The 27,853-nt window shown below is 52.2% G+C and overlaps 1 protein-coding gene across 2 annotated transcripts; it reads right to left on the bottom strand.

Moving 5' to 3' along the window:
- Positions 1 to 151: 151 nt before the first annotated feature.
- Positions 152 to 26,404, bottom strand: RHPN1 (rhophilin Rho GTPase binding protein 1). 2 transcript variants are annotated; one of them, XM_019289334.2, is made up of 15 exons: positions 25,476 to 26,404; positions 17,784 to 17,902; positions 13,632 to 13,760; positions 11,382 to 11,457; positions 11,131 to 11,208; positions 10,156 to 10,280; positions 9,622 to 9,788; positions 8,976 to 9,163; positions 8,689 to 8,845; positions 6,519 to 6,638; positions 4,510 to 4,704; positions 4,194 to 4,270; positions 3,333 to 3,479; positions 2,264 to 2,422; positions 152 to 2,177 (listed from the first exon to the last, which is right to left on the bottom strand). In XM_019289334.2, exons 1-15 carry the CDS (start codon positions 25,563 to 25,565, stop codon positions 1,977 to 1,979), a joined length of 2,028 nt encoding a protein of 675 aa, XP_019144879.1. In that variant the 5' UTR covers positions 25,566 to 26,404; the 3' UTR covers positions 152 to 1,976. The 2 variants fall into 2 exon arrangements, with proteins under 2 accessions (XP_019144879.1, XP_010402977.1); XM_010404675.3 differs by having other exon boundaries at positions 152 to 2,174; positions 25,476 to 26,403.
- Positions 26,405 to 27,853: the final 1,449 nt, after the last annotated feature.

The following is a 27,853-nucleotide window of genomic DNA, read 5'->3' as shown; positions in this document are numbered from 1 at the left end:
CCCATCCTGGATCCAAAGGATCCCTCCCAACTTCAACAGCTCCGGATTTGTGTAAAAAATGCCCCAAAATTGACTGTTTTGGAGGATCAGCCAAGGTTTGTTTCCCCTCATGAGTGGTGTACCCGTAATTCCCAACAAAAGTGCTACAAACTGGATTTGAATCAGTGCTTTTTAATCTGTAAAAGGTGAGAATCCATGTACAAATTAAAAAAAACCCACCAAACCAAACCCAACATAAAACCCTGGAATCAGGAAAATGATCCCAATCCCACAAAACCCAACCCCTTCACCAACGCCGGGGTTGGGTGATGCGGGCGGAGCGCGACGGCTTCTCCTAAATAAATCCCTCTCCAGCTTGGAGACGTCTGTGGTGGCATCCCACGTTTTTAGGACGGTGGAAAGATGCTGCTGGGATGTTTTAAGGGCAAGGTGGCCTTTTCTGCGACCCCACCCCCTCCTTTCCTTCCTGCTCCCACGCCGAGCAGCCGGGAAGATGACGTGGGAAGTCTGGCTGCTCCAGATGGCCCCTTGCTGGAAGGCGGATCCGGAATCCGCTGTGGTGATGCCTCAGGCTATGGAGAGGCCTCTTGGACAACAACAGAGCTAAAACCCCCTCCCGGAGCTCATAAAATCCCAGGATGGTTTGGCTTGGATGGGATCTTAAAGCCCATCCTGTTCCACTCCCTGCCATGGGACAACTTCCACTCTCCCAGGTTGCTCCAACCTCGTCCAACCTGGCTTTGTTTCTGGAAGTTTTCCTTAAATAAAATCAGGATGAAGAGCTTGGCAAGTGGACAAGGAGCCACCGAGAAGAAGTCCCAACCCCAAGGGGTGCTGTCATGACGAGATTCCGCTGCTCCTTTAAACCGCCCCTAAAAATTCCTTAAAAAGTACAAAAATACAATCCCATCTCTCCCGAGGGAATTTTATACCTCCCAAGATCATCCGAGCACTGAAGGCCGGACAACTCCTGAGCTTTCAGAAAAACAACAATGCACCAGGCAGAAACAGGATGGAGGAAATTTTGCCAATCTGTTTTGTGGATCTGAAGTCTCCCAGCGTTTCCAGGACAATTACCAAGATGCCTGGATCCATCAGGCCAGCCCAGGAACGCTGACAGCAGCGTTAGAGAATTAGCAACGTGTGCAAGATCCAAGAGTAGCACAAATTTAGGAGTTTAATAATCTGGAGGAGATATCTTCCTGGAATTTTAATCTCCTCCCAGGAAAAATAAACCCCCCCAAGGCTCTTAGCTATTAATCTCCTCACGGAATATTTAGGGCAATCCACCTCTCCTGATTAAAAAAGCCAGACAACAACTGCACGTTAAGTCCTTCCCTTTTCTTCCAAAGAATCTGGCTGGGCAGCTGGGCTGGATTTGCTGAGCCAAGCTGGGGGTTCATTCCCCCCAAAAAACCACCCCAAAAGCACTAAAAATTGTCAAACCATCCTAATTTGAACCCATTTTGTTGGGAGAGCCCCAGCTGGGAGATGCTGCTGGGGTTGGACCACGTGATGGGATTGCCACAAGTCATCGATGCCCGCGCTGTCCCCTCTCCCAAAAAAGGGGTTTTGGGAGGATTCAGCTCCTTCAGCAGCTCTTGGAGAGCAGTTCCACCTTGCACCTTGCAGAGAAAGCCCAGGAGATGCTACAGAAGGTGACACTTTTGCTTTAATGGCTGGGGCTGGCTTTGGCCAAGCAGAAGACACAAACCAGGCCCTGCTTTAGCACAGCTCCCCCCAAACCCCCTTAAGAGCAAAAAAATAATCCCAAAATTAACAATAAACCCGAATTTCTCCCAGATTGAGGGGATCGTTGGATGCAGGAGCTGGGAAGTGGAGGTGCCTCGCTCACCTCTCGGCGCGGATCCGACCAGCGGCGCATTCCCGGGTCTGGGAGTCCTCACAGCCCAGCCAGGGTTGGGAAGCTTCCTGGGCAGCCAGTCCTGGAGCTCAGGGGACACCACGGCGTGTGGTCAGTACATGGCCTCGTTGTCCCCCACGGCGGTGAAGGGGACACCGCTGTAGGTGCTCTTCTTGCTCCGCTTGCTCTTCTTGCTCCACACCAGGAGCGTGCTGGCACTCTTGCTGTTCATCAGGCTCTTCCTGCTGTTCTCCTTGTCGCTCTTCAGCATCCCTGATCCCGAGGACATCACTGCTGCCTTCCTGTCCACCTGCTTGGGAAAGGTGGAGAGGGGCGTGAAGCCAGGGCAGCACCCAGAGCTCCAAGGAATTCGGTGGTTTCCCGTGGGATGTGACTTACGGCTTTGGGACATTCCGAGCCCTGCAGGGTGATGACTCCGATGTCCACCCCCTCCTTCCCGGTGCTCTTCAGCAGCTGGACAACCTCGGCGTGCTTGGACCACTTGCAGTCCTTGCCATTCACGGAGATGATGTAGTCGCCCTCCTTCAGGCCGGCTTCCTGCAGGGAATGAGCGGAAACACGCATGGATCGTCACAGAATCATGGAATGGTTTGGAAGGGACCTTCAAGATCATCCACTTCCACCAGGGACTCCTTCCACTATCCCAGGCTGCTCCAAGCCCCATCCAACCTGGCCTTGGACACTTCCAGGGATGGGGCAGCCGCAGCTTCTCTGAGAATTCCATTCCAGGGCCTCACCACCCTCACAAGGAGGAATTCCTTCCCAATACCCCATCCATCCCTGCCCTCTGGCAATGGGAAGCCATTCCCTGGGTCCTGTCCCTCCATCCCTTGCCCCCAGCCCCTCTCCAGCTCTCCTGGAGCCCCTTTGGGCACTGGAAGGGGCTCCAAGCTCTCCCTGGATCCTTCCCTTCTCCAGGCTGAGGAGAAGATGCAACTCTGCTCCAGGTATGGACCATAAGTGGTCCATATCCCAATCTTTGGGAACTTCTGAGTCTTCCAAAGACAGATGTGATCCTGCTGCTAGGAAGAGTGTTGTTCCAGAGATGCTGGGATTTGGATGGATGGGTTGGTGCTGAGGGAGCAGGGAGACCTTTTGGGAATCCCACCAGGATTCTCCAGCATTTTCTGCTGGAAAACAAAGCTGCCCCTGCTTTTTGGACCTGCCATCTTGTTCCAGCCACTGTCACATCCCAAAGCGAGGTACAAGGGAGCTGGGTGGGCTTCCAGCAGTTAATAACTGAGCAAAATTCCGTGTTTTTTCCTTAGCTATCTCCTAAAAACTAATCTTAATCATTTCATGACGCCCACCTGCAAACCCCAGGCTGAGCTCCAGCAGGGATGAGTCTCCTCCTTGAGCAGTTTGAAGACCTGAAAACACCTGAAATCCCTCCAGGCAGCTCCCTTCCAGCATTCCCATGGGAACAGCAAGAAATGGGGATACTCACAGCGGCGCAGCCCCCCGGGATGACCCCGGCAATGAGGACGGGGGAGTCTCCTCGCAGGGTGAATCCAAAGCCGTTCTCTCCTCTCATCAGGTGGACTCTCCGGGCTGGGTACCACTTGTTCTTGGCTGAGAACACGGAGAGGGGGCCCTGGGATGAGGGAGAAACATGGAAAGCACCTTTTCAACTCCCTGGAATTGTGCAGCCTTGTAAAAAAAACAATTCCAGGGATGAGGAGGGGGCAGAGAAAGGAATCCTGTCTTTTGCAGGGAAAATGTCCAAGAAGGGATGATGGGGGTTGATGCGGTCTGGATCTGGGGGATGCCAGACCTGCTTGGTCCAGGAGCAGGGTGGTGGGACAGGTCACCACTTCAGGGTCACTTTTCCCCCAATTCTCTCCTATTCTCCTGACTTTTCCCTGCTTTTCCATTCCCACAGGAATGCCCTGGGGTTGAGATGCACAAGCTCTCCCTGGGGAACTCAGAAGGTGATCCCACCACAGATCCTACCACTCTCCTGAACTCCATTCCTGCTTCCCAGGGCCCCAAAAACCTAAAGAGGGCAGGGATAAAGCTCTAGGGGGATTTTCCTGGCACCTCCTGCCACCAGATTCCCAAGGGTCCCTTGGGAAAAGCCCACCCAAAATTCCTGTGCCTGCTCCCCTGTCACCAGAGGAGCTTTGTGACCCTTTAGGTGTCACAGAGACAGATCCCAGCCCTCCTCCTGCTGCTCCTCCTTGGAAAACCACAGGAGAGAGGGAGAAGAGGCTGCGGGAGGAAGGGATCCAGGGAAGCAGAGCATGGAAGGGAGGAGGAGGAGACGGCTGCTCCCTCGGGATATTCCCATTCCTGGAGCTGTACGTACCAGCCTGTGGAAGAGGTCGGTCACCTTCACCTGGGAGAAGTTGGGGGATTTGATTTCGGGTTTCTGGTGAGTTTTGGCTGATGGGAGGGAGAGAAAAGCACAGACAGAAGGTGACCTCGGGCAGCTGAGGCAGCTGCTGCCATCCCAAAGAGGGACAGTGTGACCCCGTAAGAGCCAGGACCTAAAATCCTGGCATAGTTTGGATTGGAACTCAAAGACCACCCAGTCCAAGCCCCCTCTACAGCAGAAGTCCCTGTGAAGCCTTCCCACCCACAAACCCCCTCCCCACCCACAATCCCAAAAACCCCCCACTCACGATGGATGTCCGGAGCTTCTCCCGTCTCAAAGAAATCCTCCTCGTGGTCAATCTCGGAGTATTTGCTCAGGGAGCGTTTGTGGGCAAAGGACAGGACCTCCTGCAGGATATCCATCTTCCTTAGGATCTTGCACAATCCATGGATCCTCATGGCCTCCTCGTGCTTCATGATGGCTTTTTTGAGGTGAGCTTTGCCTGTGAGGGAGCAGAGGGAGCTGAGCCCGACGGAGCAGCAGCTCCGGTGCCGTTCCCGCTCGGCTGCCCACGGATTTCAGGAGCGGTGCCACCACCCTGCTGTGACTCAGGGACAGCCCAGTCACGTTCCCAGCTCTAAATGGGGTCGGTCCCAGCCGATGGAGGGCTGGGAAGGGACCTTGAAGGGTGACCTACTTCGCTCCCCTGGCGCTGGAGCTGGCAGATGTTCCTGAAAAACCACCCCCGACATCCCTCCTCACGCTTAACCTCAATCTCCTGAGCAAATTAACTTCTCTCCATCGCCTCGGATCCCTCGGGAATGGGAACACGGAGAACAACCCAGCCCCGTCCTCCTTGGGAAGGTGCAACACATCCCTGTTTTCTAGGCTAAGCCTTTTCCTTGTCCTGCAGGTCCTGCTCTCCATCCTCTGCTCTTTGCTCCTCTCCACTTGCCTTCAATGTGTTCCCACCCTTGGGAAATGGAAGCGGTCGGGAAAGAGGAGCTGAAATTCCAGTGACCCACGGATATCAATGCAAAGCATCTCCTCCGTGGGAAACTGCAACCAAGGCAGCCGTATCCAAGGCTGAACTCCCAGAAAAGCTCTCTCCGTGTGTCTCATGGAAACACGTGTGCCTGTGGCATTTCACGCTCAGGACACACGGTGGCAACAGAATCCAGGGAGAGGAGGTTTGCTCCAGACTCCCGGGACCCACAGCCAGAGGAACTTGCAACTGAGGGAATGCTTTGGGGTTGGATGGGAAACAGAGAGGAGACTCCCCCCCCAGAATTTTTATCGAATTCATAAAATGTGATATCATGACGAATAATGATAATAATAATAATAATAACAATTATCATCATGGAATGGTTTGGGTTGGAAAAGACCTTACAGGAAGGGACACCTTTCACTATCCCAGGTTGCTCCAAGCCCTGTCCGACCTGGTCTTGGACACTTCCAGGGATGGAGATCCACAACCTCTCCGGGCTTTTCCCTTCCTGTAAACCAAATCCAAGCTCAGCTTGGTGTCTGCGTATCCATTTTTCACCAGGAATGTTGAACAGAGCCCATTCCCCCAGGAAAAACAGGCAGAGCTGGAAAAGCTGGTGCAAACCAGGTGACCGCAGCTGAGGGTGTGGGGTGGTGTCACCATAGAACACTTGGATTTTGGGGTTTATTTGGAGGTTTCCACTTCCCATTCCCAGCAGGGAAATCTTGCCAAGCATCCTGAAGGACTTTGCTGAGGCCAAACTCATTCCTGGTGGGATCTGCCTCCTTCCACACGTGTGCAAGGAGGGAAAAGAGCTCCTGGGGGAGGCAACACCCCGAATTCCGAGTGCTGAGTTTGCTCTCGATGCAGCCCCGTTGAGGAGGGGCTGCCAAAACAAGACTTCAGCTGAATAAGCAGCGTCTGTTCTTTCCCTGGACCTGAAATTCCGCATGGGAAGAAGTTCTTGTCTCCCAAGAATTCGCTGCAGCTGAAAAAGCCACCCCCTGAGCATCTGCTGTGTCTTGTTTTCCAGCCAAGTCAGCCCAAACCAAGGAGCTTCCAGGATCTCCATGTCCCTACGGATTTCTCCGTAGCGTTGGGTGATGCTACCTGGCTCGGAACACCTGGAATTTTTCCTGTCAAACATGGATGGACAGGTTGGAACAAACACCATGAGTTGGTCCTCACACCCTCAAGGGGATTCTGATGCTTTCCTGCTTCCCAGGAGAAGGAATCTCCTGAGAAATTCCTCTTTGCACGGAGAGATCCCCCTAAAATCTCATCATTTGTAGGAATCATGATGGGATCCAGAAATTTGTGCTCACCTAGCTTCCTCCTCTCCTCGGGATCCTGCAGCAGGACACTGAGTGACGGCCCCTCTGGCATGGTGACATGGAATTGCAGGAAAGCCTTCTCCTGCTCCGGCAGCTCAGCATCCGAGGGAGCTGTGGGAAGCAAAGGGATGGAGCTGGGATTAGGGAGAGGTCAGGGCTATCCTGCCTCCCGTGGCAGTGGGGACAAGGGGAGCAGGAGCCACATCCACATTCAGGTGGCCCTGGCAGCACCTTCCTGTCATCCAACCACAGCCTGCAGGGAATCATGGATGGGCACAGGGATGATCCCAGTCACGGATGCACCAGGATCTGAAGCTGAGGCCCTCCATTCCTTCCTTTGCTCCAATCTGGAAGCAGGACCAGGAATAGAGAGCCCTGGGAATTCCCCACCTGGAGCTCACGGACATGGAGACATGAGACAACGAACTCAGGGAATCATGGAATGGTTTGGGTTGGATGGGGCCTTCAAGACACTCTGGTTCCAACCCCTTTCCATGGGCAGGGACGCTTCCACTTGGCTTCAAGCCCCATCGATCCTGGCTGGAACACTGCCAGGGATGGGGCAGTGGGAAGCCATTCCCTGTGTCCTGTCCCTCCATCCCTTGTCCCAAGTCCCTTTCCAGCTCTCCAGGAGCCCCTTTAAGCACTGGAAGGGGCTCTGAGGTCTCCCTGGAGCCTTTTCTCCAGCTCACAGTGCAATTCATGTCATTCCATGGTCATTTCACGAAAATGGGAATTGGGAGTCATTCCATGGAAAACCAGAGATGGATACCTCTCTCCCAGGCTCTCCAAACCCCACACTGGGCTCTTTAAACCCTTTTTCCCAGCCCAAATTGTTCCTAATCCTCTTTGGCTCACTCAAGGTTGCACAGGAGCTTCTTTCCCTGGATGCAGAGTGGGATAAGAAACAACCCAGAGGATTCCAGGGAGCCTTGTTGCTCCAAACAGGGGATCCCAAAGCCTGGTGAGCACAGGGATCCAGAGGGTTGGGAACTGGCAGCTACAGAGCTGGCTCTCCCCGTGCCAGCTCCTGCCATGTCAGCATCCTTGAGGGATGAAACTGCAGCGTAAGGAATTTATTCCCAGCTGGTTATGGAAGCAAAAGATTTGTTATTCTGACAAGGGAGAGGTGGGAGCAGGAATGCGAGATCCCAACAGCAGGCAAAAAAATTCCCAAAGTAGGCATCTCCTGCAGATTTCTGCTTCCCTCAGTGCCTAAGGACACCAAAAAATTTAAGGGAAAGCTTTGCCCTGCCCCTTGGAGCCCCATGGAATTCCATCTCCATCATCATCCTCTCCTGTTTGGATCTTTAAGCTCTTCTAGCTCCACATTATCCCAGTCTCTCCCACCTCCTTGCTGAATCCAGCTTCTGCAACGCCCACACGGCACAAGGAAGATTTTGGGCAGGCTCCGGAGCGGGGGAGGGTGTGAGGACAGTCTGGCAGCCACTGGTGTCACTGCCACAGCACCAGTTTTGGCAGCCAGCCCTCAAAAAGCTCCTCAGCCACCCACCACGTGACACCGAAGGTCACCAGGTAGCCCAAAGGCCACCAGGAGCATCTGCTGCCCACCCCCGGATCTTCTGCTCCATCCCAAAATTGCTCCCAGGGTGTCGGTGGTGGCACAGATGGAGATCAAGGGTCACATCTTGAAGCCACACTCCAAGTGACTCCATGGAGCCATGTGCACCCTGCTGCCACCACCCCGAGATTGCCAGGACATCCATCCATGAGGCTGGGAACCAAATCCAAGGGATTTTCGGATTGATTTTTGATTTTTGAAGCCCTCAGGTGGCCCAACACAAGGTGACCCAAAGGATGTTGGGCTGAGGACACTGGCAGGAGGTCAGCAGGCAGGTGACCCCTATTTCCCCACCCAGCCCCAAAGGGGACAGCAGGTGACATCCCTCTAGCAGCTTTTCCCTCCCCTTCTTCGGATTTTTCCCTGTGGAAACCAGAAATACGGGAAAATCTGCCTTGGGGATGAATCGCTGAGTCCATAACCAAGACCCACAGCTCAGAGCATTCCAAAAACTTCACGTGTTGTATCCATTGACCTCCCATCACCTCTTTCTTTGGGAATCCCACATGAAAAACCAGGCAACACATGGAATCAGCACTTGGATGAGCAAGAAGCTCCCTCCACTTGCCGGACACTCACCAGGGCAGTCGCAGAGAGCGATGGCAGCGAAATAATGGGAGAGGGCTTTAAAATGCTCCGACTTGACATGGACCATGGTGGTCCAGGAGAAGGGAACGTAATCCTTGACGTGGGGCTGGCTCATGGTCTGGTGCACCACAGAATAAACATCTTCCACCTGAAGAGTTGGGAGAAGGGGATGGGATGTGGGATGTCCACCAGGAGATGGTGACAGCAGGTTGTGCTCTCCTGGAAGGTTGTGCCGACCACAAAATCCCACCAAATCCTTTCCTTCCCAAAATCCTCACCCTTGCTGCCTCCTGAGCCAGCTGTAGGCGGGACAGGAAGTCGTTCTGGGCACGCAGCAAGGTCATCTTCTCAAAGACACACTCCTGGACCTGGGCCACCATCAGCCTCACCAGCATGGTCAGGGAGGCGGCGCTCATGTCAAGGCTGGGAGCGTTGGAGAAGTTTTCCTTCAAGTAGTTAAAGGCACCTGGAGGAGGGAAAAGCTCCTGGAAGTTACCACGCTTGTGAGGAGGAGGGTCAGACTTTGGGATCAGGCAGGTTTCCCTCCAGGAACATCAAACATCTCACCATCAGTGGTGGGTACGAAGATCTTGGGTCCAACCCTTGCCATCTAAACCATCCCTGTGCCCAATTTCTTCTCCAAAGCCCTGGGTGATCCCAGTCCAGGCTCCCTTTTTTCCATGAGAAGATGGATCAGCGTCTCTCCTCCCCTCAGCTGGGACATCCCATTGGGTGGCTGTTGGATTATCCCAACTCCTCTTCCCAACCCACACAACCAACGTGGAGCCACCTCGGCGCTCCATTTGTGATCCCTTGGAGGCGCCTCTTCCCACGACTGCTCCCACCCCTTCCTGCACCTCCGTGGATTATTCCCACCTTTGGGAAAAGCTTCTTGGGAAGAGGAGAAGAGGGGAAGCTACGTACCAGCTGCCTTCTGGAAGGCATCGATGGCCTGGTTGAGGCCGGGCAGGGAGGCGCGGTCCTGCCGCGCTCCGATCTGGGTGTGCAGCGCTCCGAGGTTGAAGAGGACACTTCCCTTCTCGAAGGCCAATGCCCTCTGGTGGGATGGGACCCCCGTCAGGGAGTCGTACCTGGAGAAGGGAAGAGCCAACAGCTGCCCATCCCCTGGTCACGGTCCCCAAAGTGCCCTCGTTCATGGAAAGGGGGTCGGAACTGGGTGATCTCTAAAGTCCTTTCCAACCTAAACCACCCCATGATCCCCATGGATGCACGAGGAGCCTGAAGGGTTTTCCGTGCTCCCGGTGGGCTTGCAGGCACCGTTCCCATCGTGGTACGTCCCATGGGATTTGTATTTCCCCCTCCCTCCCCAAATTAACCCACCCAAGGCAATAGCAAACCCAGATCCCAGTGTCCACCAGCACTGGCAGCGATTCCATCGTGGAAATTTGGATCCTGACTCCCTCCCCACCCAGGTGCGATGGGGAAAGCTGCACCCACCAGTGGAAGAAGATGCCCAAGGTTTTGGTGGGAGGGAAGAACCGGCTGTCAAGGAAGTAGAGCTGGTTGTAATATTCCATCAGGAGCTCCAATCCGGCCTCGTTGCGGCTCGGGGTGCGCATGGCCTGTGGGAATGGGAGAGGAGACACGGATGGGAAAAGAGAAGGAAGCTCCATGGCACAGGTTGAGAGCCCTCAAAGAGTGACGGAGAGCTGGGGGTGTTCACCTGGAGAAGAGATGGCTCTAGGGAGAGCTTGGAGCCCCTTCCAGGGCCCAAAGGGACTCCAGGAGAGCTGGAGAGGGACTTGGGACAAGGGATGGAGGGACAGGACACAGGGAATGGCTTCCCACTGCCAGAGGGCAGGGATGGATGGGATATTGGGAAGGAATTCTTCCCTGGGAGGGTGGGGAGGCCCTGGAATGGAATTCCCAGAAAAGCTGTGGCTGCCCCATCCTTGGGAATGTCCAAGGCCAGGTTGGATGTGGCTTGGAGCAACCTGGGATAGTGGATGGTGTCCCTGCCCATGGAAGGGGATGGAACTGGATGATCTTTAAGAGCCTTTCCAACCCAAACCATTCCATGATTTTAAGGTTCATCCATGGGGAAAGTTTGGGTGCTGGGACACCCAGATCTGGAAGCAGCAGGCTGGGAACGAAACCATTCTGATTTTTGTTAAGAGAAACTCATGGAAATTCTGATTAGAGAAATCCTCGGGAATAAACAGGATTTTCCCCCTCCTTTCCCAGATTGCTTTAAATTTCCTCTTCTCCAAGGCCTACCTGGAGAGAGAGTCTGTAACATTTTGGAACCTATAAACAAAAGCCAAGGTGCTCTAGCATGGGAATGCTGCAGGCTGAAATACATGGATAAATGTGGAATTCAGAGAAAGGATGAGGGGACTCCTGGAGGAAGATGAGGCATCTCCAAGGAGTGATCCTGGACAAGCCAAACTTTGGAAGCCAAGGGACACCAACCTGTCGCAGCTCCATGAATTCCTTGATTTCCTTTTCAAACAGGACACCCTCCTCTCCATAGTGTTCACTGATGAAATCCTGGATGGGGAAACAGGAGAAATTTAGGATTTTAAGGATGACTTCGGGCAATTCTGCATAAGGAATTCACCGCTTCTGCCCACAGGGAAACCTCCACTAAGGAATCATCTCCTCCCTTTCCTACTCTCCAGCATCTCCAGACCCTCATCTCCCACTTTGACCCCAATGCTCACCTTGAGTGGTACCAACAAATCCAGCTCCTTGGTCTCCTTGAGTCCCAGAGGGATCATGGGAACGCTGATGGATTCACTGGAAGAAGATAAGAATCTATTTGGAGGTTGGATTAAAAATCTTGGATGGATCCTGCGGGTTGGAGATTAAAAGGAAGCAGCTTTTGCCCTGGGCTTGTGCTGCTCCTATTAAGAGACTCCACATGGAAAAAATGCTCTTCCCAAAAAAGATTTGGGAATGGCAGCACAAGAGAAGAGATGCAAAAAACCCCTGAAATCATCCTATTTTTCCAGCACCCAGAGGAATCCTGGATGTTGGGTGGGCAAGGCAGGATCAAGCCCTCACCAACACAACAGCCCCCTCTCATTATCCCCCAAAATCACTGACAACTCGTTAATTAATCATTAATTGGGGAGGAAAAGAGACAAAGGAAGTTATGAAAACCAGGAGAGCAGGGCAGGGAATTTGCACCCACGTTTTCCTTGGGAAAAACTGCTCCAGGAGTTATAATTAGTGCAGAAAGCCATTACTGCTCATTCCCTAACGAGAATTCCACTGGAATCCAATGCCTGGAATAAACAAAGGGGTTTTTGTTTGGCCTGGGCAGGGTTTGGGGTTGTTGTTGTTGCTGCTCCCGATTTCTTTTTAAGCCAGGGCAAGCAAGTGGCAAATTGGGAAAACTGAGCATCCCTGACAAGGAACGTGCTGGGAAAAGCACGTGGATGGGCACAGAAACGTGGAATCATGGAAGGGTTTGGGCTGGAAGGGGCTTTAGAGATCATCTCGTTCCAATCCCCTGCCATGGGCAGGGAAACCTTCCACCAGACCAGGTTGCTCCAAGCCCCATCCAACCTGGCCTTGGACACTTCCAGGGATGGGGCAGCCACAGCTTCTCTGGGAATTCTATTCCAGCCCCTCACCACCCTCCCAGCGAAGAATTCCTTCCCAATATCCCATCTAACTATCCCTATTCCAGTTTAAAGCCATTCCCTGTGTCCTGTCTCTCCATCCTGTCCCAAGTCCCTCTCCAGCTCTCCTGGAGCCCCTTTAGGCACTGGAAGGGGCTCTGAGGTCTCCCTGGAACCTTCTCTTCTCCAGGCTGGACATTCCCAGCTCTCCCAGCCTGGCTCCAGAGCAGAGGGGCTCCAGCCCTTGGAGCATCTCCATGGCTTTCTCTGGATCTGCTCCAGCAGCTCCACGTCCTCCTGATGTTGGACCCCAGAGCTGGAGGCAGAATTCCAGGTGAGGCCTCACCTGAGCAGGGCAGAGGGGCAGAATCCCCATTTTCCCTCTGGCCATGCTGTGGGATGAGCCCAGGATATGGGGGATTTCTGGGATGTGAGGGCACATGCATGAGGCATTTCCAGCTTTTTATCCCCCAACACTCCCAAATCCTTCTCCTTGGGGCTGCTCTCCATCCTTTCATCCCCCAGCCTGGATTTGTGCTTGGAATTGCCCCGACCCAGGTGCAGAATGTTGCACTTGGCTTTGTTGAACCCAGTGAGGTTTATGTGGAGCTTATCCAGGTCCCTCTGGATGCCATCCCATCCCATCCCATCCCATCCCATCCCATCCCATCCCATCCCATCCCATCCCTCAGCCATGTCACCCACACAACACCTCATGTTGCCATCCAACACCATCCACCTCAGGAGGGGAAAAGGAGGAAAAAATCCCAGAGTCATTTAGGCTGGAAAAGACTTCCAAGATCATCGAGTCCAACCTGTGACCGATCCCACCCAGCCCAGAGCACTGAGTGCCACATCCAGGCATTCCTTGGACGCTTCCAGGGATGGTGATTCCCATCACCAAAATATCCCATTGGGAAAAGCTCCGGTGGGATTCTCAGGAAAGGGGGACAATGCAAGGGAAGATGGTTCTTTCTTCCCTATTCCTCCTGCTTTGGGATATCAGAGTCCAAAGGATGTTCCATCCATCCCGAAACATCCCAGTATCCCTTAGGAAAAGCTGATTTTTCTCTCCTTGCAGCTCTAGAAGGAAAACACTGACAGTCCCAGGATGAAAACTTGCCAGGAATTCTGGCCCCTGCCCAAATCCTCCCCAGCCACCACCTCGTGGTCCCTGACGATGGAAAGGTTTGGGTTGGAAGGGAACCTCTGAAGGTCACCCCAACCCTCGGCCATGGGACAGAGCAGGGCGGACGAGGCGAGAGGAGCCTTGCTCCCAGGAAAGTTCCATAGTAGCAGGAAAAATGGAATCCCAAGGGAACAGGCTGCTCTTCCCAGACCCACCTGTCGTTCTGATACACGTCCATGCTGCTGTTGAGCTCTTCCAGCTCTTCCTTCAGGAGCTGAAGGTTGGAGTTGACGTAGCTCAGCTCCAGAGCCACCGTTTCCTTCACCTTATGGTTGCTGGTGGCCCTGCAAGAAACCAATGGATCAAAATTCCCTCTTTTCATCCACAAATTTATTTTTCCACTCCAGATTGAGTTATCCAGAGGTGCAATCTGGGTGCATCCAGCCCAACCTTCCCACAGGATTGTGCCTCCAGGTGATGATGGAAAGGTTTGGGAGGGAAAAGACCCCGGAGGGTCATCCCATTCCAACCACTGCCATGGGACACCTTCCACTATCCCAGGGTGCTCCAAGCTCCATCCAACCTGGACTTGGACACTTCCAAGGATGGGGCAGCAACAGATTCTCCAAGAATTCTATTCCAGGGTCTCACCACCCTCCCAGGGAAAAATTTCTTCCCAATATCCCATCTAACCCTGTCCTCTGGCATTCCCTGTGTCCTGTCCCTCCATCCCTTGTCCCAAGTCCCTCTCCAGCTCTCCTGGAGCCCCTTTATGCACTGGAAGGGGCTCTAAGCCCTTCCTGGAATCTCCTCCAGGCTGAACATTCCCATCTCTCCCAGCCTTTCAGGATTAGGAAAGTCAGAACATCCAGGTAGAGGCTGAGCCCAGGCAAAAATTCATCCCAGTGCTGCATCCAGGAATTTCTGCTCCAGAGCCACCTTCCCCTTGCCCATTCCCGCTCCCACCTCCAGCAGTGGCTGTGACCACTCCAGGTGCTCCCCCATCCCAAATAAACAGTGGGATTTGAGGAGGAAGAACTCATTTTGGGGTGCAAAGAATCCTTGTGGAAGAGAAGGGATTTGCTGAGCTCTCTTCCCTCCCTTCCCTGCTCCCAGCAGGAGCTGTAAACACCAGGGATTGATTCCAGCTGTTCCCAGCAGGACAAACTCCCAGGCTGATTATTCCCTGCTTATCTGCTCCGAAGGAAAGCAGGGAGAGATAACTCGGAGCTGAAAGGGGCTCTGGCTGCTGAACCACGCTGGGATCCAGGGAAAACAACACACGGAAACTGCTTCCCTCCAGCTCTTCCCGACTATTGCCTTTCACGTGGATTTTTTATGGATTGAATCCTTCTGGGCCTGCCCTGCCCTGGCTCAGGGCAGGAGAAGGAGCTCCAAGGTTTTCCTTTGAAAATCTGGTGGTTCAGAGTCTCCTCCTGCCTCCCCTTCACCAGGATTTTCCAAGAACAAGGAATTTTTTTATTCTAAACAAAGCCAAGCCACAGCACGTCCAAAGATCCCCGTGGCTGCTTCCACTGAAAAATCCCTCAGCATTCCTGCAATTTGCCAGGCAGCACCACCCCATCTTTCCACATAAACCAGTATTTAATCCCTATAAACCAGGTTTTAATTCCTATTTATTTTCCCCATACATCCCAACACCTCCAGGCCACTCTTGGTCCATTTTTCATCCCATATGGATTAAGGAGAGTTTTCCCTCCTTGCTCCCAGCTGCCAACAATTTCTTTGGCTCTCAGCAGCCACCTGATTATTTTCCAGCTGTTTTAGCACAGTTTCCAGGAGGATCTGCTCCATAATTTTGCCAGGAATCTGTCACCAGGTAAAGATTTCCTTGGGGCACTTTGCAAGTGCCACACGCAGCAAATGATCCTGGAATGGTTTGGGTTGGAAAGGACCTTCAAAATCATGGAATTCCACCCCACTACCATGGGCAGGGACACCTTCCACTATCTCAGGCTGCTCCAGCCTGGACTTGGACACTTCCAGGGATCCAGGGGCAGCCACAGATTCTCTGGAATTCTATTCCAGGGCCTCACCACCTTCCCAGGGAGGAATTCCTTCCCAATATCCCATCCAATCCTGCCCTCTGGCAGTGGGAAGCCATTCCCTGGGTCCTGTCTCTCCATCCCTTGTCCCAAGTCCCTCTCCAGCTCTCCTGGAGCCCCTTTAGGCACTGGAAGGGGCTCTGAGCTCTCCCTGGATCCTTCCCTTCTCCAGGCTGGACATTCCCAGCTCTCCCAGCCTGGCTCCAGAGCAGAGGGGCTCCAGCCCTTGGAGCAGCTCCGTGGCCTCCTCTGCACTTGCTCCAGCAGCTCCACGTCCTTTTGCTGTTGGACTCCAGAGCTGAATGCAGAATTCCAGGTGGGATCTCACCTGAGAGGGGCAGAATTCCCACTTTTCCTGCTGCCCACACTGTGGGATGAGCCCAGGACACGGGGAATTTCTGGGATTTATTTTGTGATTTATTTTCTTTCTTTCCAAAATCCTGGACATTTTTCTCTCTCCCATTCCTCCACTCAATCCCATGATTTGAGCAAGGAACGAAAAGGTTTCCTCTGGCTCTTCCCATTTAATTACCCAGCAAACAAATAATGGATTTTTCCACCACATGGAGTTTTTTTTTTTCCAATACCCCACTCCTGCCAACTTTTCCAGGAAAAGACACAGAAAGGCTGAACAGGATCATTTTTTCCAAGCATTGGTGTAGTTTGTTTTTAAGTTTAGAGGCAAAAATCCCAGGAAATTCAGCTCCAAACTGCTCCAGGCTGGACAATCCACAGCTTTTCCCCACCAGCACCAGGCTAGAGATCCAAAGGAATTTTATCCACGCAACACAAATCTTTAATTTTAAAAGCAATAAACTACAGACTTGCAACATAATCCCCACTCCTCCTCAGCCTTTAATGTCAGGCTTAATTATTCCTTCCCACCCCCCCCCAGATTTCCCAAAGTTTCATAAGCTTGGAGCACCGGAATGCCGAGAAATCAACTTCGTTACTCAGCTGGATTTGTGGGAGGGAAGGAAAGCGGCACCCAGAGTGCTGAGCCAGCAAAAAAGGAGCCCCCTCCGTGCCTTTCCCTGATAATTAAGATGTGTTCTGCATCCCGTTTTTCCTTACTCCCCCTTCCCCCAGCTCAAATTCCAACCAAAACCAGGCTGATTTCTGCTGAGCCAGCACATTTCCCTCTGGTTTGGTGTTTGGTTTTTTTTATTGTAACACAGAGGAGAGGCAGAAGTTGGGATTCCGTGGCTTTTTTTCCCCATAATTAAATGAGGCACAGCAGTGGATGCTCCACAGGATGGAGCAGTGGGATGTCCTCATCTGCCATTTTTTTAGGGATCAGCCGTTATTCCCCTTCTTCCAGGTGCAACAGGAACACTCCGTTGGTGTTAAATCATTCCAGTTCAGGAGTGGAAAGTTAATTTTATCTTCTTTTATTTGGGATAGAAACTATCAGAAAACTGGCAAAATATTCCCAAAAAGTTGTTTTTTAAGGGAGATTTATGGAATTTTTTCTATTAAAGACCTGCCCAGCCTGGAATGTGCTCCAAAATATTAAGGAAAAATGAAATAAACACAAGTTACACTAAAAAATGTCACCCTTGGGATAAAATCTGTGTGGATGTGGCACCCGGGGCAAGCGGTAGCCTTGGCAGTGCTGGGGGAATGGTTGGACTCAATCCTAAAGGGATTTTCTGATTCTAGAGCTGGATTTCATGGAATGGTTTGGGTAGGATCTTCAGGAACCTCCAGTTCCACCCGCTGCCATGGGCAGGGACCTTTCCCTATCCCAGGCGGCTCCAAGCCCCATCCAAGCTGGACTTGGACACTTCCAGGGATGGGGCAGCCACAGCTTCTCTGGGAATTCCATTCCAGGGACTTACCACCTTCCCAGGGAAGAATTCCTTCCCAATATCCCATCCATCCCTGCCCTCTGGCAGTGGGAAGCCATTCCCTGTGTCCTGTCCCTCCATCCCTTGTCCCCAGTCCCTCTCCAGCTCTCCTGGAGCCCCTTTAGGCGCTGGAAGGGGCTCTGAGGTCTCCCTGGAGCCTTCCCTTCTCCAGGCTGGACATTCCCAGCTCTCCCAGCCTGATCCAGAGCAGAGGGGCTCCAGCCCTTGGAATACATGGACTCACTCCAGCAGTTCCATATCCATTGGATCCACTTCCTGGGTTTTCACACCGGAGCTCTGCATTCCAAGCCCAACCTCATTCCCATTATCCCATCTGCTCCCATCCTGCTTTTTACAATCTTCCACCAGCTGAATCTTGGATATCAAGACTCTGTTCCTGTCTCCAACCAAATTCCAGAGCTGGGGGATGCTCAGGGGGATCAGGACTCACCGGAAGAGGTTTTCTGCTCCCGCTCTCATCCGCATTTCCTTGTTGATCTGTTGGTTGATCCGGGCCCGGCGGTGCTGGAGTTTGCTGCGCTGGGTCTGGGCAAAGGGGTCACAGCCCTGCTGAGAGACAAGGGCAGGATCTCATCCCAAATCCACATTTTGGGATTCAAAAAAATATCCATCCATTCCATAAATTGTGCACTTTCCGAGCATAGAGTCATGGAATGGTTTAGGTTGGGAGTTTAACGATCATGAAATTCCAACCCCTGCCATGGGCTTGCTTGTTCCTTGCTTGCTGCAACCTGGACTTGGACACTTCCAAGCATGGAGCAGCCGCAGATTCTCCAAGAATTCTATTCCAGGGCCTCACCACCCTCCCAGGGAAGAATTCCTTCCCAGTATCCCATCTAATCCTGCCCTCTGGCAGTGGGAAGCCATTCCCTGTGTCCTGTCCCTCCATCCCTTGTCCCAAGTCCCTCTCCAGCTCTCCTGGAGCCCCTTTAGGCCCTGGAAGATGCTCCAGAAGCTCTCCCTGGATCCTTCCCTTCTCCAGGCTGGACATTCCCAGCTCTCCCAGCCTGGCTCCAGAGCAGAGGGGCTCCAGCCCTTGGCGCATCCCTGTGGCCTCCTCTGGACCTGCTCCAGCAGCTCCACGTCCTTCTGCTGTTGGACACTAGAGCTGGATGCAGAATTCCAGGTGGGATCTCATCTGAGCAGGGTAGAGGGGCAGAATTCCCCCTTTTCCTGCTGCCCATGCAGTGGGATGAGCCCAGGACACCGGGAATTTCTGGGATGTGAGCACCCACAGCCAGGTCACGTTGAGTTTCTCACCCCCCAGACCTTCCACTGCCCTTGGAGTAACCATTTTATTCCCCAATCCCCAAGGGCAGCCGTGAACAGGAATTCCACATCCCCTTTCCAGGCTCTGGACATGCGCCAAGGTCCAGGGGGGGCTGGAGATGAGCTCAGTATGACCCCAAAGCTCGGGAACAGATGTGATCCCGAGGCTGTCTCCGGGATATGCAGCACAGGGAGTCAGGAGTTCACAGGGATGCAGGAATGAGAGGCACAAAGCACTAAATTGATTCCATCCTTCCCTCGGCTCCAGCTCGGAATTTCTGCAGACAGGGAAAAGACGTGGAATTCCCGACTCCAGGAAACAGCAGCCAGCAGATTTCCCTCTGGCTTACAGGGTTATTATGGGATGCCCCCAGGGAATGGGGCTGTCACAAGGAGCGTCCCGAAATCCAGGGCCATAAAAGCTCTGCCGAAATGGGGATGAGTCCCATTGTGCAAGGGAAGATTTAGAAGGATGGAATGAGCCTCTGGAAGATCCCTGGATAAAAAAATCCCTGGTTGGGAAGGCACAGGGTTGGGAAGTTTAGGAGCATGAAAAGTTCTGAGCCTGCAAAGCACGGGAAGGTCCCAAAATCATGGAATGGTTTGGGTTGGAAAAAACCTTAAGGAACATCTCATTCCAACCCCTGCCCTGGCACAGGTTTCCCAGAGAAGTTGTGGATGCCCCTGGAAGTGTTCCAGGCCAGGCTGGATGGGGCTTGGAGCAACCTGGGATAGTGGGAGGTGTCCCTGCCCATGAGATGAGATGACCTTTAATGCCCTTTCCAACACAAACCATTCCATAATTCCATGGAATGCTTAATCGCCACTCTGGTGGGAGCTGGCAAGGAGGAAATGGAAAATTTTGCACTTCCATGGACTTCAGCTTCCTTAAAATTAATTCCTCGTATTTGAAGTCCAGCGAGCGCCGCTTCCTTTGGAAAAGGGTCTGGGATTAACATTGGGATTTTCATTTAAGGGAAAGATTGGAGCTCCTAACTGGCACCTTGGAGACTGAGGAATCAGAGGGACTCCAGCTGGTCCATAAATCTCTGGGATTAATGCTTTACAGTAATCCATGAATTTGATGAAAGGAACAAGCTGGAAGCACGAGATCCCAATTATTCTGGAAAAGCAGTTCAGTGGGGTTTGAGGAAAACACCCCGAAAGCTGCACAAATGTTGCGTGTGAAACCCAGGAGCAAATATAGGGAAGTTTGATCCAGAATTGCCACTTCTGGATTTGTCCTGGGGAAAATCCACCCAATTCTGTTGTCTCCCTGGGGGGGGGAAAAGAAAAATCTCGGAATCAGAGGAAAAAAGGAAAGGATGAGGAAACCAAGCCAAGATGTAAAGAGAAGGTGCTCATTAAAATTTTAAGGCTTAATTTCAAATTTCAAGATGAGATCTCTGAGAACTTGACAGATCCAGAGACAAGAATGACAAAGGAATATGCAAATATACCCAAATATATGCAAATGAGACCTTTCCAGGCTCCCTCTCTTTGCCCCCAGAGGCACAGAAATCCATGCAAAGCTCAACAGGTGGGAAGTTTCTCTTCTCCGACTCCAGCTCTTCCTGCAAATTCCAGCACCCTGGAGTCCTTTCCACCTCTGGCAAAGGTTTCCTTGGAAGCAGCCAGAGAATTTTAAGGGATTTTTTGTGGGGAAAAGGAGCAAAACCCACCTGGAGACACAGGGAAGAGGCCTGGGAAGTGCAGGTTGGGATGATGGAAAAGGCACAAGTGGAAGGATTATCCAAACCCAAAATGAAGATCCTTGTCTGGAGGGAAAGCACTGGGAATGAAGGAAGGAAAGAAGTGGGATGAGAAGACACTGGGATGGCTCCACAAGATATTCCAAGAGGGTTAAAACCTCTTCCCTGCAGGAGCCATGATGGGATTTAGCAAATTGATTTGACTTCTCCTGCTGGGGAGCACTAAAGCTCTTCGTGGAGCTGTGAGGGGCTTTTTCCCTGGCTTCTCCATCAGATTTAACGGGATAAGTTCTCAATCCCTTATCCAGGCTCCTAAGCCAGCAACAAAAAGGTGCTGGAAAACCAGGAGCACCTGATATAAACCCAAAGCCTTGGGAGGTTAAGTCAGGAATTCAAGATCAAGGATTTCCTGTGATCTCTACACATTTTGTTTTCCTCAACATTTATGAGGCTGGAAAAGTGCAGGAATATGGGATTGCTGCTGATCTTCCCTCAAGGTGCTCTGCCGTGATCCCCAGAAATCATCCCTGGCTTGCATGGATCAGTACAAACCTCATTCCATGAGGAACAACCAAGCCCCATCTGCGTTGCATTTCCACAAATCTTGGAGCGAGAAGAAAATTGGGCTCCAGGAAAGTAAAAAATGCCATCTTTAAATCCAAATATAGATAAGGGAAATAAGGAGTCAAGGGAAGAGCATTTCACCTTCCAACTGTTCAAAGGATCCCAAAGCTTTTCCTGAGTTCCAACCAAAACCTAAAATCCACAGAATGAGTTTCCAGGGATTTAAACATGACTTGCATAAGAGGGGAAAAAGAAAAAATCCCACGGTTAGGTTCCAAAAGGGATTTTCCTCACTTAATTCCTCTTTGCTCAAGCTCTCGAGGTCACCCCGTAAGAAGTCAGAAGAAAGAGGGGCTCTTTCATCCAGGCTTTGGGGGGCAGCTGGGGACACCTGAAAAGGGGAATTTGGGGGTTTAAGAAGTGGCTCTGGAGAAAATCCTACTTTTCCTTCCTGGTTTAAAGGTTTTAAAGGAAAAAACGAGCACAGAACTCTTCCTTAAATTGCGTAGGAGCCAGGGAACTGCAGCTTTTGTTTGTACACAGGGAATGACAGATCAGAAATCCATGAAAATCAGTGAGGTGTGGCCAGCCCTGGCGTTTATCACCTGTGACAAAGCAGGATTAGGGTCAGGAATTGGACTCTGTGATCCCAATGAGTCCATTCCAACCCATATCGTATGATTTTATTGGAAAAAGACCACTTAGGCGGAGAAAAATTGAGGAAATCCCTCGGCATTCCACCCTCACGGGGATGTGACAACAGCACCGAAAATCCTCATCCAGGGTCTCCACATGAGGGAAAAAAAGATTCCATAAGACCTTTCCCAAAAGGGAACAAGACCAACAGCTCCCCTCCGAGGGACATCAAGGATTCTCCAACCTTATCTTTGCAGGGAACAATGGGAATGACTCAAGGGCGTTTTTCCCTCCCAGCTCCAAAGGGCCCATCCCGAGCGGCAATTACGAGTCCTTAGGGAATGTTTGCTCAGGGCGGACTCTGAACTTCCCACCCCCAGGAGATCAAGCCTTGGGTGACTCCTGGGTGACAGCCACACCCTGAGTGTCCCTGGTGACCTTGTTGACAAAAACAAGGCCTCGGGGCCAAAACAAGGCTGCAGTTTTCCAGCACTGGGGACAAACTGAATCACCTGGAGGAAGAGGTGGAGGCCAGCAAGTCCAAAGGGTAATTCCATGACAAAGGGATTGATTTCTGCTCCTTTGTAGCTGGAAGCACCAGAGGAAAAGCGAAACTGAAGGGTATTAAGGGATCAAATGTGGGAAGGAGAAATTGGGATCCTTGGAAGTGCTGCTAGTTTCAAGGAAGAGAGAAATGGAGATGCAGATCCAGGTCCTGAAGAACTGGCACAGATCAGGAATGTGCTGGTAAAATCCAAGCGGGGATCTTCCCACAGAAATGAGGAAGGGATTGGTAACTGGGAGTTGTAGTCCCAGCAAGGAATTGCAGGAAAAGCTCCTGGAGACACTGGAAAAATCCAGCTGGATCCCAGAAGCTGCCCAAGCCCGGACGAAGCTGGGCCATGTCCAAGACCAGTTTTGGCCACAAAGGAGTCACCACCAGGATTCCTCCCAATTAGGGAAGCCAGGGAATGCCCAGAGAGAAACTGAGGAAGTTTAATTTGCACGGAGACTCGAGACATCCATAATGTGGGAAGAAGAGTCATCAGCTGGTGCTGAGCTCAGCTCCACAGCCAGCCCCACCTCCAGGGAGACACCTTCCCATTCCCAAGGACAGGGAATGAAGGAAAGAAGGACTCCAGCCAGCCTGGATCACTGCCACGGGTGTGGGCAAACACACGGAGACCCTCTGTGCGAGGAAAAGGGATATTGAAGGGATGACAGGATCATGGAATGGTTTGGGTTGGAAGAGACCAAAATCATGGAATTCCACCCCCTGCTATGGGCAGGGAAACCTTCCACTATCCCAGCTTGCTCCAAGCCCTGTCTGACCTGGACTTGGACACTTCCAGGGATGGGGCAGCCACAGATTCTCTGGGAATTCCATTCCAGCCCCTCACAGCGAAGAATTCCTTCCCACTATCCCATCTAACTTTACCCTATTCCAGTTTAAAGCCATTCCCTGTGTCCTGTCTCTCCATCCCTTGTCCCAAGTCCCTCTCCAGCTCTCCTGGAGCCCCTTGAGGCCGTGGAAGGGGCTCTGAGCTCTCCCTGGAGCCTTCTCTTCTCCAGGCTGGACATTCCCAGCTCTCCCAGCCTGATCCAGAGCAGAGGAACTCCATCTCTTGGAGCATCTCTGTGGCCTCCTCTGGATCTGCTCCAGCAGCTCCACATCCTCCTGATGCTGGACCACAATCCCTGATCCCAACCCCATCCATTGGGCCTGTGGTCTGTGGTTCCAACCTCAAACCCATAAATTTCTCCCACTAAACACCCACAACATCTCCCACCCCAAAACCAAAAAAATCAGGGATTTATTTCCATCCCCTCCCAGCAGCACCAGCATTTCCCAACACAGTTTTCCCTCCAAACAGAAAGTTTCCAAGTGCACAGATGATCCAGCAGTTGGAAAACCTGGAATAGGATAACCCTGAGCACCTGTTTTAATTCCAGAACCACACTGGTCTTTAAATCATTTTCACAGAGCCAGAGCTGTCAGCTGGAATTTTTATTCCTCTTTGGAACCCACAAGTTTTTGAGTCAGGAGAAGTGGCCAAGTGACCCTGCTTTAGCCACATTATCCCATGGGATAGAGAGCAAAACAAAAGCCAGGGAACCACTGTGCACACAAAAACAGGCTTGGAAATTCTCCTTTTTCCCCCAGAATTATCCAGAATTTCCTTCCTTTTCCAGCCAGAGGCATTTAAGAAATTTATATGAGCTCTTCCGAGACAAGCAGGAGGTGACAACAAGTGGGCTTTTACTCCCTAAAAATCTATTTAATCAGAAATTCCCTATCATGGAATTAATCTCATGGAGCACCCTGGCTCCGAGCTGGGTTTCTGTGGGAGACAGGAGCAGCTAAAACCTCTAAAACCTTTTATTGAGAATATGGTTACATCACAGAGCCTTTGAACAAATGAGGGGAGGATTAAGGTTTTAAATTTCCCAAGTGGCCTCACTGGTGGCTCGTGCAGTCAGCAAGAGGAAGGAAAAATAAACCTGGGGGTGGGAAAGAAAATCTGGGGGGTTGGGGGTTTTAAACAGCACAAATTGTGGCTAAAAATTGAATTTTTAGGGTGAAAATGCTCTAGGGAGGTGGGGGAGGCATGGAGTCAGGGCAAGGTGCCAGCAGGAAGCAGGTGGATTAAATCTTCACTCCTAGGACAGAAAACTTGGCCAAAAAAAAAAAAAAAGGCATTAAAAAGCACTTTTTCAGCAGCATTCAAAATCCCCTTCCAGGGGGAAAACAGGGATCCACACTCCTGATGTTGCCAGGGTGATAAAACGAGCAGGAAAAGTTTATATTGATAATTTCTCTCTAAATAATACTACTGCTAATAAAAAAAATAAACAAATAGAGCTGATCAGATGGTCTGCTGCTTTGATTAAAAAATAATCATGTTATGACAGAGCTGATCCCCTGCCCGGCTCCCCCTCCAAAGCTCGGCAATATTTTCCATGTTATTCTTTGTGCTCCGGATCCAAACAGAATAAACTGGGGGAAAAAAGTCCCAAATCCCTCCCTTTAATCTTCCCTCACGAGCAGCACCTGCTCCTTAGACCTGGTGCTTAAACCCCGACCTGGCTTAAGGTTGCAACCTCTTGAGCTGCAGCCCAGGCTCAAGTGACTCCAGATCAGACAGATCCAGGGGAAAAAAAAACAAATCCCTTCCAGAGCGTGGCTGAGTTTGGCTTTCTTGGTTATTTGGGAATCTTTTTAGGGGTGTTTTAGGTGTTGGGACTTTTTGCTCTGCTGGAAGTGAGGGATTTGCAAGAGGAGCTCAGATTATGGAGTGAACTCGCTGCTGGTTTATCCCACTGGATCTCAGGGGGAAAAAACTAATGGGAAAAACACTTAAATAGACCCAAAAATGAATGTTTGCCATGTTTTCTTGCTCCCTAAAACGTCTTTGACCCCAAGACATCGGGGGTTGGTGGCAGCCTGAGGACAATTCCCGCTGATTCCATCCCAATTGTTCCTAAATAAACAACGATGCCGGCAGAGCAATCAGCCCCATCTCTCCCGCACATCCCGACTTTCCTCGGGAGCAGCTCCCGAGGGAAAAACTCAGGAAGCACCACCCTGCCAAGCACCTGTGGGAGCGAGAGGAGGAACAGGGAGCACCTGGATCATCTTCCTGCAGGCAAGGAGGAGGAAAAAAAGCCAAAATACCCGGGAATTTGGTGAAAAGCAATCACTGGGAAGCTTGGGGATGGAGCCAGCGGAAAAGATGGGACCGAGGAACAGAGTTTTAGGGATGAGGAGCTGGGAGAGAGGTTTTAGGGCCGTTTATGGGGCAGCAACAACATTTCCACCCGCAGTCCCTCCTGGGCCCTGTCACCCCCAGCGGGGTTGGATGGCCCTGTACCCTCATCCATGGGGACAGCCATCCCTATGGATAGGACAGGGATATGGGGCCAGCCCATCCCATCCTCACCTTCCGTGTGCTGCCGCTCTTCGGGCTATGCAGGAGGACAAGGCCACTGTCCCTGTCCCCATCCGGGCTCTCCTCCTCGGGGGGCATCATCTCCAGGGATGCGACATCCACAGGCAGGGAATGGGGGGCTGGAGCTGGGGGGCTCCTGCTTGAGCTCACAGCGTTTGGCTCAGGGGGTTTAAGGGCTCGGTGACCCCTCCTTTAGACCCCAGGCCTGTCCTAAGTGGGGGCTTAAACCCTCCCTAACCCCTGCTCTGTTCTGCTGCAAAGCCCCCTGCGCTTAACATCTGGCCAGATGTGAGCCCACAGCGTCCCCCCCCGCCCCCCGGCAGAGAAAATTTCGGTAAAAGGGGGGGACACAAACCCCACAGACCCCCTTTGTAAAGCTACACTAGATAGGGGGATGTTAAACCCTACCAGACCCTAAATGGGGGATGTTTAAACCCCCCAAAACCCACTTGAGAGAGCTGCTCTAAGTAAGGGAAAGACGGAGTTTAAAACCCTCCAAACTCCCCTTGCAGAGCTACCCTAAATAACGGGGGAAGTTTAAACCCCTACAAACCCCCCTTACAAGATTTAGTCCAAATGGGTTGGGGGGATTAAACCCCCCAAACCCACCTTACAGAGAGAGCCGGGGTGGGGAGGGAGTTAAACCCTCTGAAAACCCCTTTACAGGGTTACCCCAAATGGGGGGGGGGGGGGAACCCCCCAAACCCCTTTGCAGAGCTACCCTAAGTGTGTGGGGGGGGAAGTTTAAACCCTTCCAAAACCCCTTTTCAGAAAAACAGAGGGGGCTTAAACCCACCTTGCACAGCGACCCTAAATGGGATAGGGGGGGTTAAACCCCCCCAAAATCCCCTCCTAGAGATGCTCCAGCCAAGGGGGATCTCCCCCCCCACCACCCCGCCGCCCCAAACTTCCTTCCAGAGTCAAACCCCGCAGCCCTACAACTCCCCAACCCTTCCCCGTGCAGATCCCACCTCGGGGTGCCCCGAGAGCCCCCCGGCCGTGCCCCCGCTCACCCCCGGTGCCCCCTCAGGCCCGCCAGCCCCGGAGCGATCGCGGCAGCTCCGCCGAGCGCGGGGCATAAGCAGGGCGGGGGGCGGGGCTTATTCGCCAGAGAGCCAATGGGAGAGCGGGGCGGTGTTGAGTGACAGGGTTTCTGCCCAATAGAGAAGTGGGATTTGAGAGGCGGTGGGGGGGAGGAGCGGAGGGGCCGTTGCCCGTGGCAACGGTGGAATTAGAACGCGAGTGACGTCACGCGAGGGGCGGGGCTATAAGCCCCGCCCACCGGCACAGCTGGACTCGTCCCCTCCCCCCCGCGCCACATCTGGGGGGCTCCGAGCCCAGTCCGGACACATCTGGATGATCCCAGCTAAAACAAGGGGCACCTTGCCCGTCCTGGCCACATCTGGGCGACCCCCAACTCCAACCAGGCGCCCCCCCAGTCCGGCCACATCTGGATGACCCCCACCTGCAACCAGGAGTTCTCCCTCCCCACCCACCCCCGACCCAGCCACATCTGGGCAACTCAGCTGGTAACCAGGTGTTCTCCCTCACTCCCCTGGCCACATCTGGGCGGTCCCTCCCTCATTCTGCTCCTACAATCCCCGCACCCACCTTCCCCCGCCTTCCCCCCTCCTCTCTTCAACATCTGGGCTGCTGTTCCCTTGCCCTGTTGCAACCGCTGGATGCTGCTCCTGTAGAAACCATAATTTAATATCAAATATAATAAAAAAAATTAATGAAGAAATAAACTCGAATCCACTTTATTCCTTTTTCCGGGCAAATCCTGCCCCATATTCCTGCTCTGAACCTTTGTCACCGACCGCAAGAAGGTCCCTTAGTCTTTCCCTGGGCCACAGTGAAATTAAAGCATGATAAATCCCATTCCTATCGAAGGGACACAGGGAATTCTGTGCAGATCCAGCTGTTTATTGAGTGGAAACTGTTAGCCCAGGATACAGTAAATATTTTATAGGGTGTGGATTTATTTTATAACTGCATTTATTAAACCAGTTCCACCGTTCCCGGTCCTTTTTTCCCATCAGGGCTTCAAGGATTGTGTGATCCCAGGGAAGGGCTTCTCTCCCTCCTGGATTTTCCCATCCAGAAGGAGCTGCTATACTAGAAAAGTGGAATTACTGTGGAACTAAAAGTGGAATTAATCTGGAATATTGTCACTGATGCATCCCCACAACAGTGCAGGGATCCCATTCCAGCCTGGTTTTCCCGAAGGATGAGCCAAACCCCCTCTGTTCTCCACTTTTCCCAAGTGAAGCTCTGGATCGAGCCATCCCATTCCCCCATTGCAAAGAGCATCTGTGAAGGGAAAATCCATAAAAATACACAAAACTCCTCTTAATTTTTAAGGGATT

The sequence above is a fragment of the Corvus cornix genome, chromosome 2 (genome assembly GCF_000738735.6).
Source record: "Corvus cornix cornix isolate S_Up_H32 chromosome 2, ASM73873v5, whole genome shotgun sequence".
NCBI classification, from domain to species: domain Eukaryota; kingdom Metazoa; phylum Chordata; class Aves; order Passeriformes; family Corvidae; genus Corvus; species Corvus cornix.
Note: the sequence above shows the minus strand (reverse complement) of the source record. Positions and strands in the feature narration are given on the sequence as shown.

Coding starts and splice junctions, on each gene's coding strand:
- RHPN1 (XM_019289334.2), bottom strand. CDS start 25,565: ATGATGCCCCCCGAGGAGGAGAGCCCGGATGGGGACAGGGACAGTGGC. Junction 17,903..25,475: donor AGAGCGGCAGCACACGGAAG/GTGAGGATGGGA, acceptor CTTGTCTCTCAG/CAGGGCTGTGACCCCTTTGC. Junction 9,789..10,155: donor TTGGGCATCTTCTTCCACTG/GTGGGTGCAGCT, acceptor TCCCTTCTCCAG/GTACGACTCCCTGACGGGGG.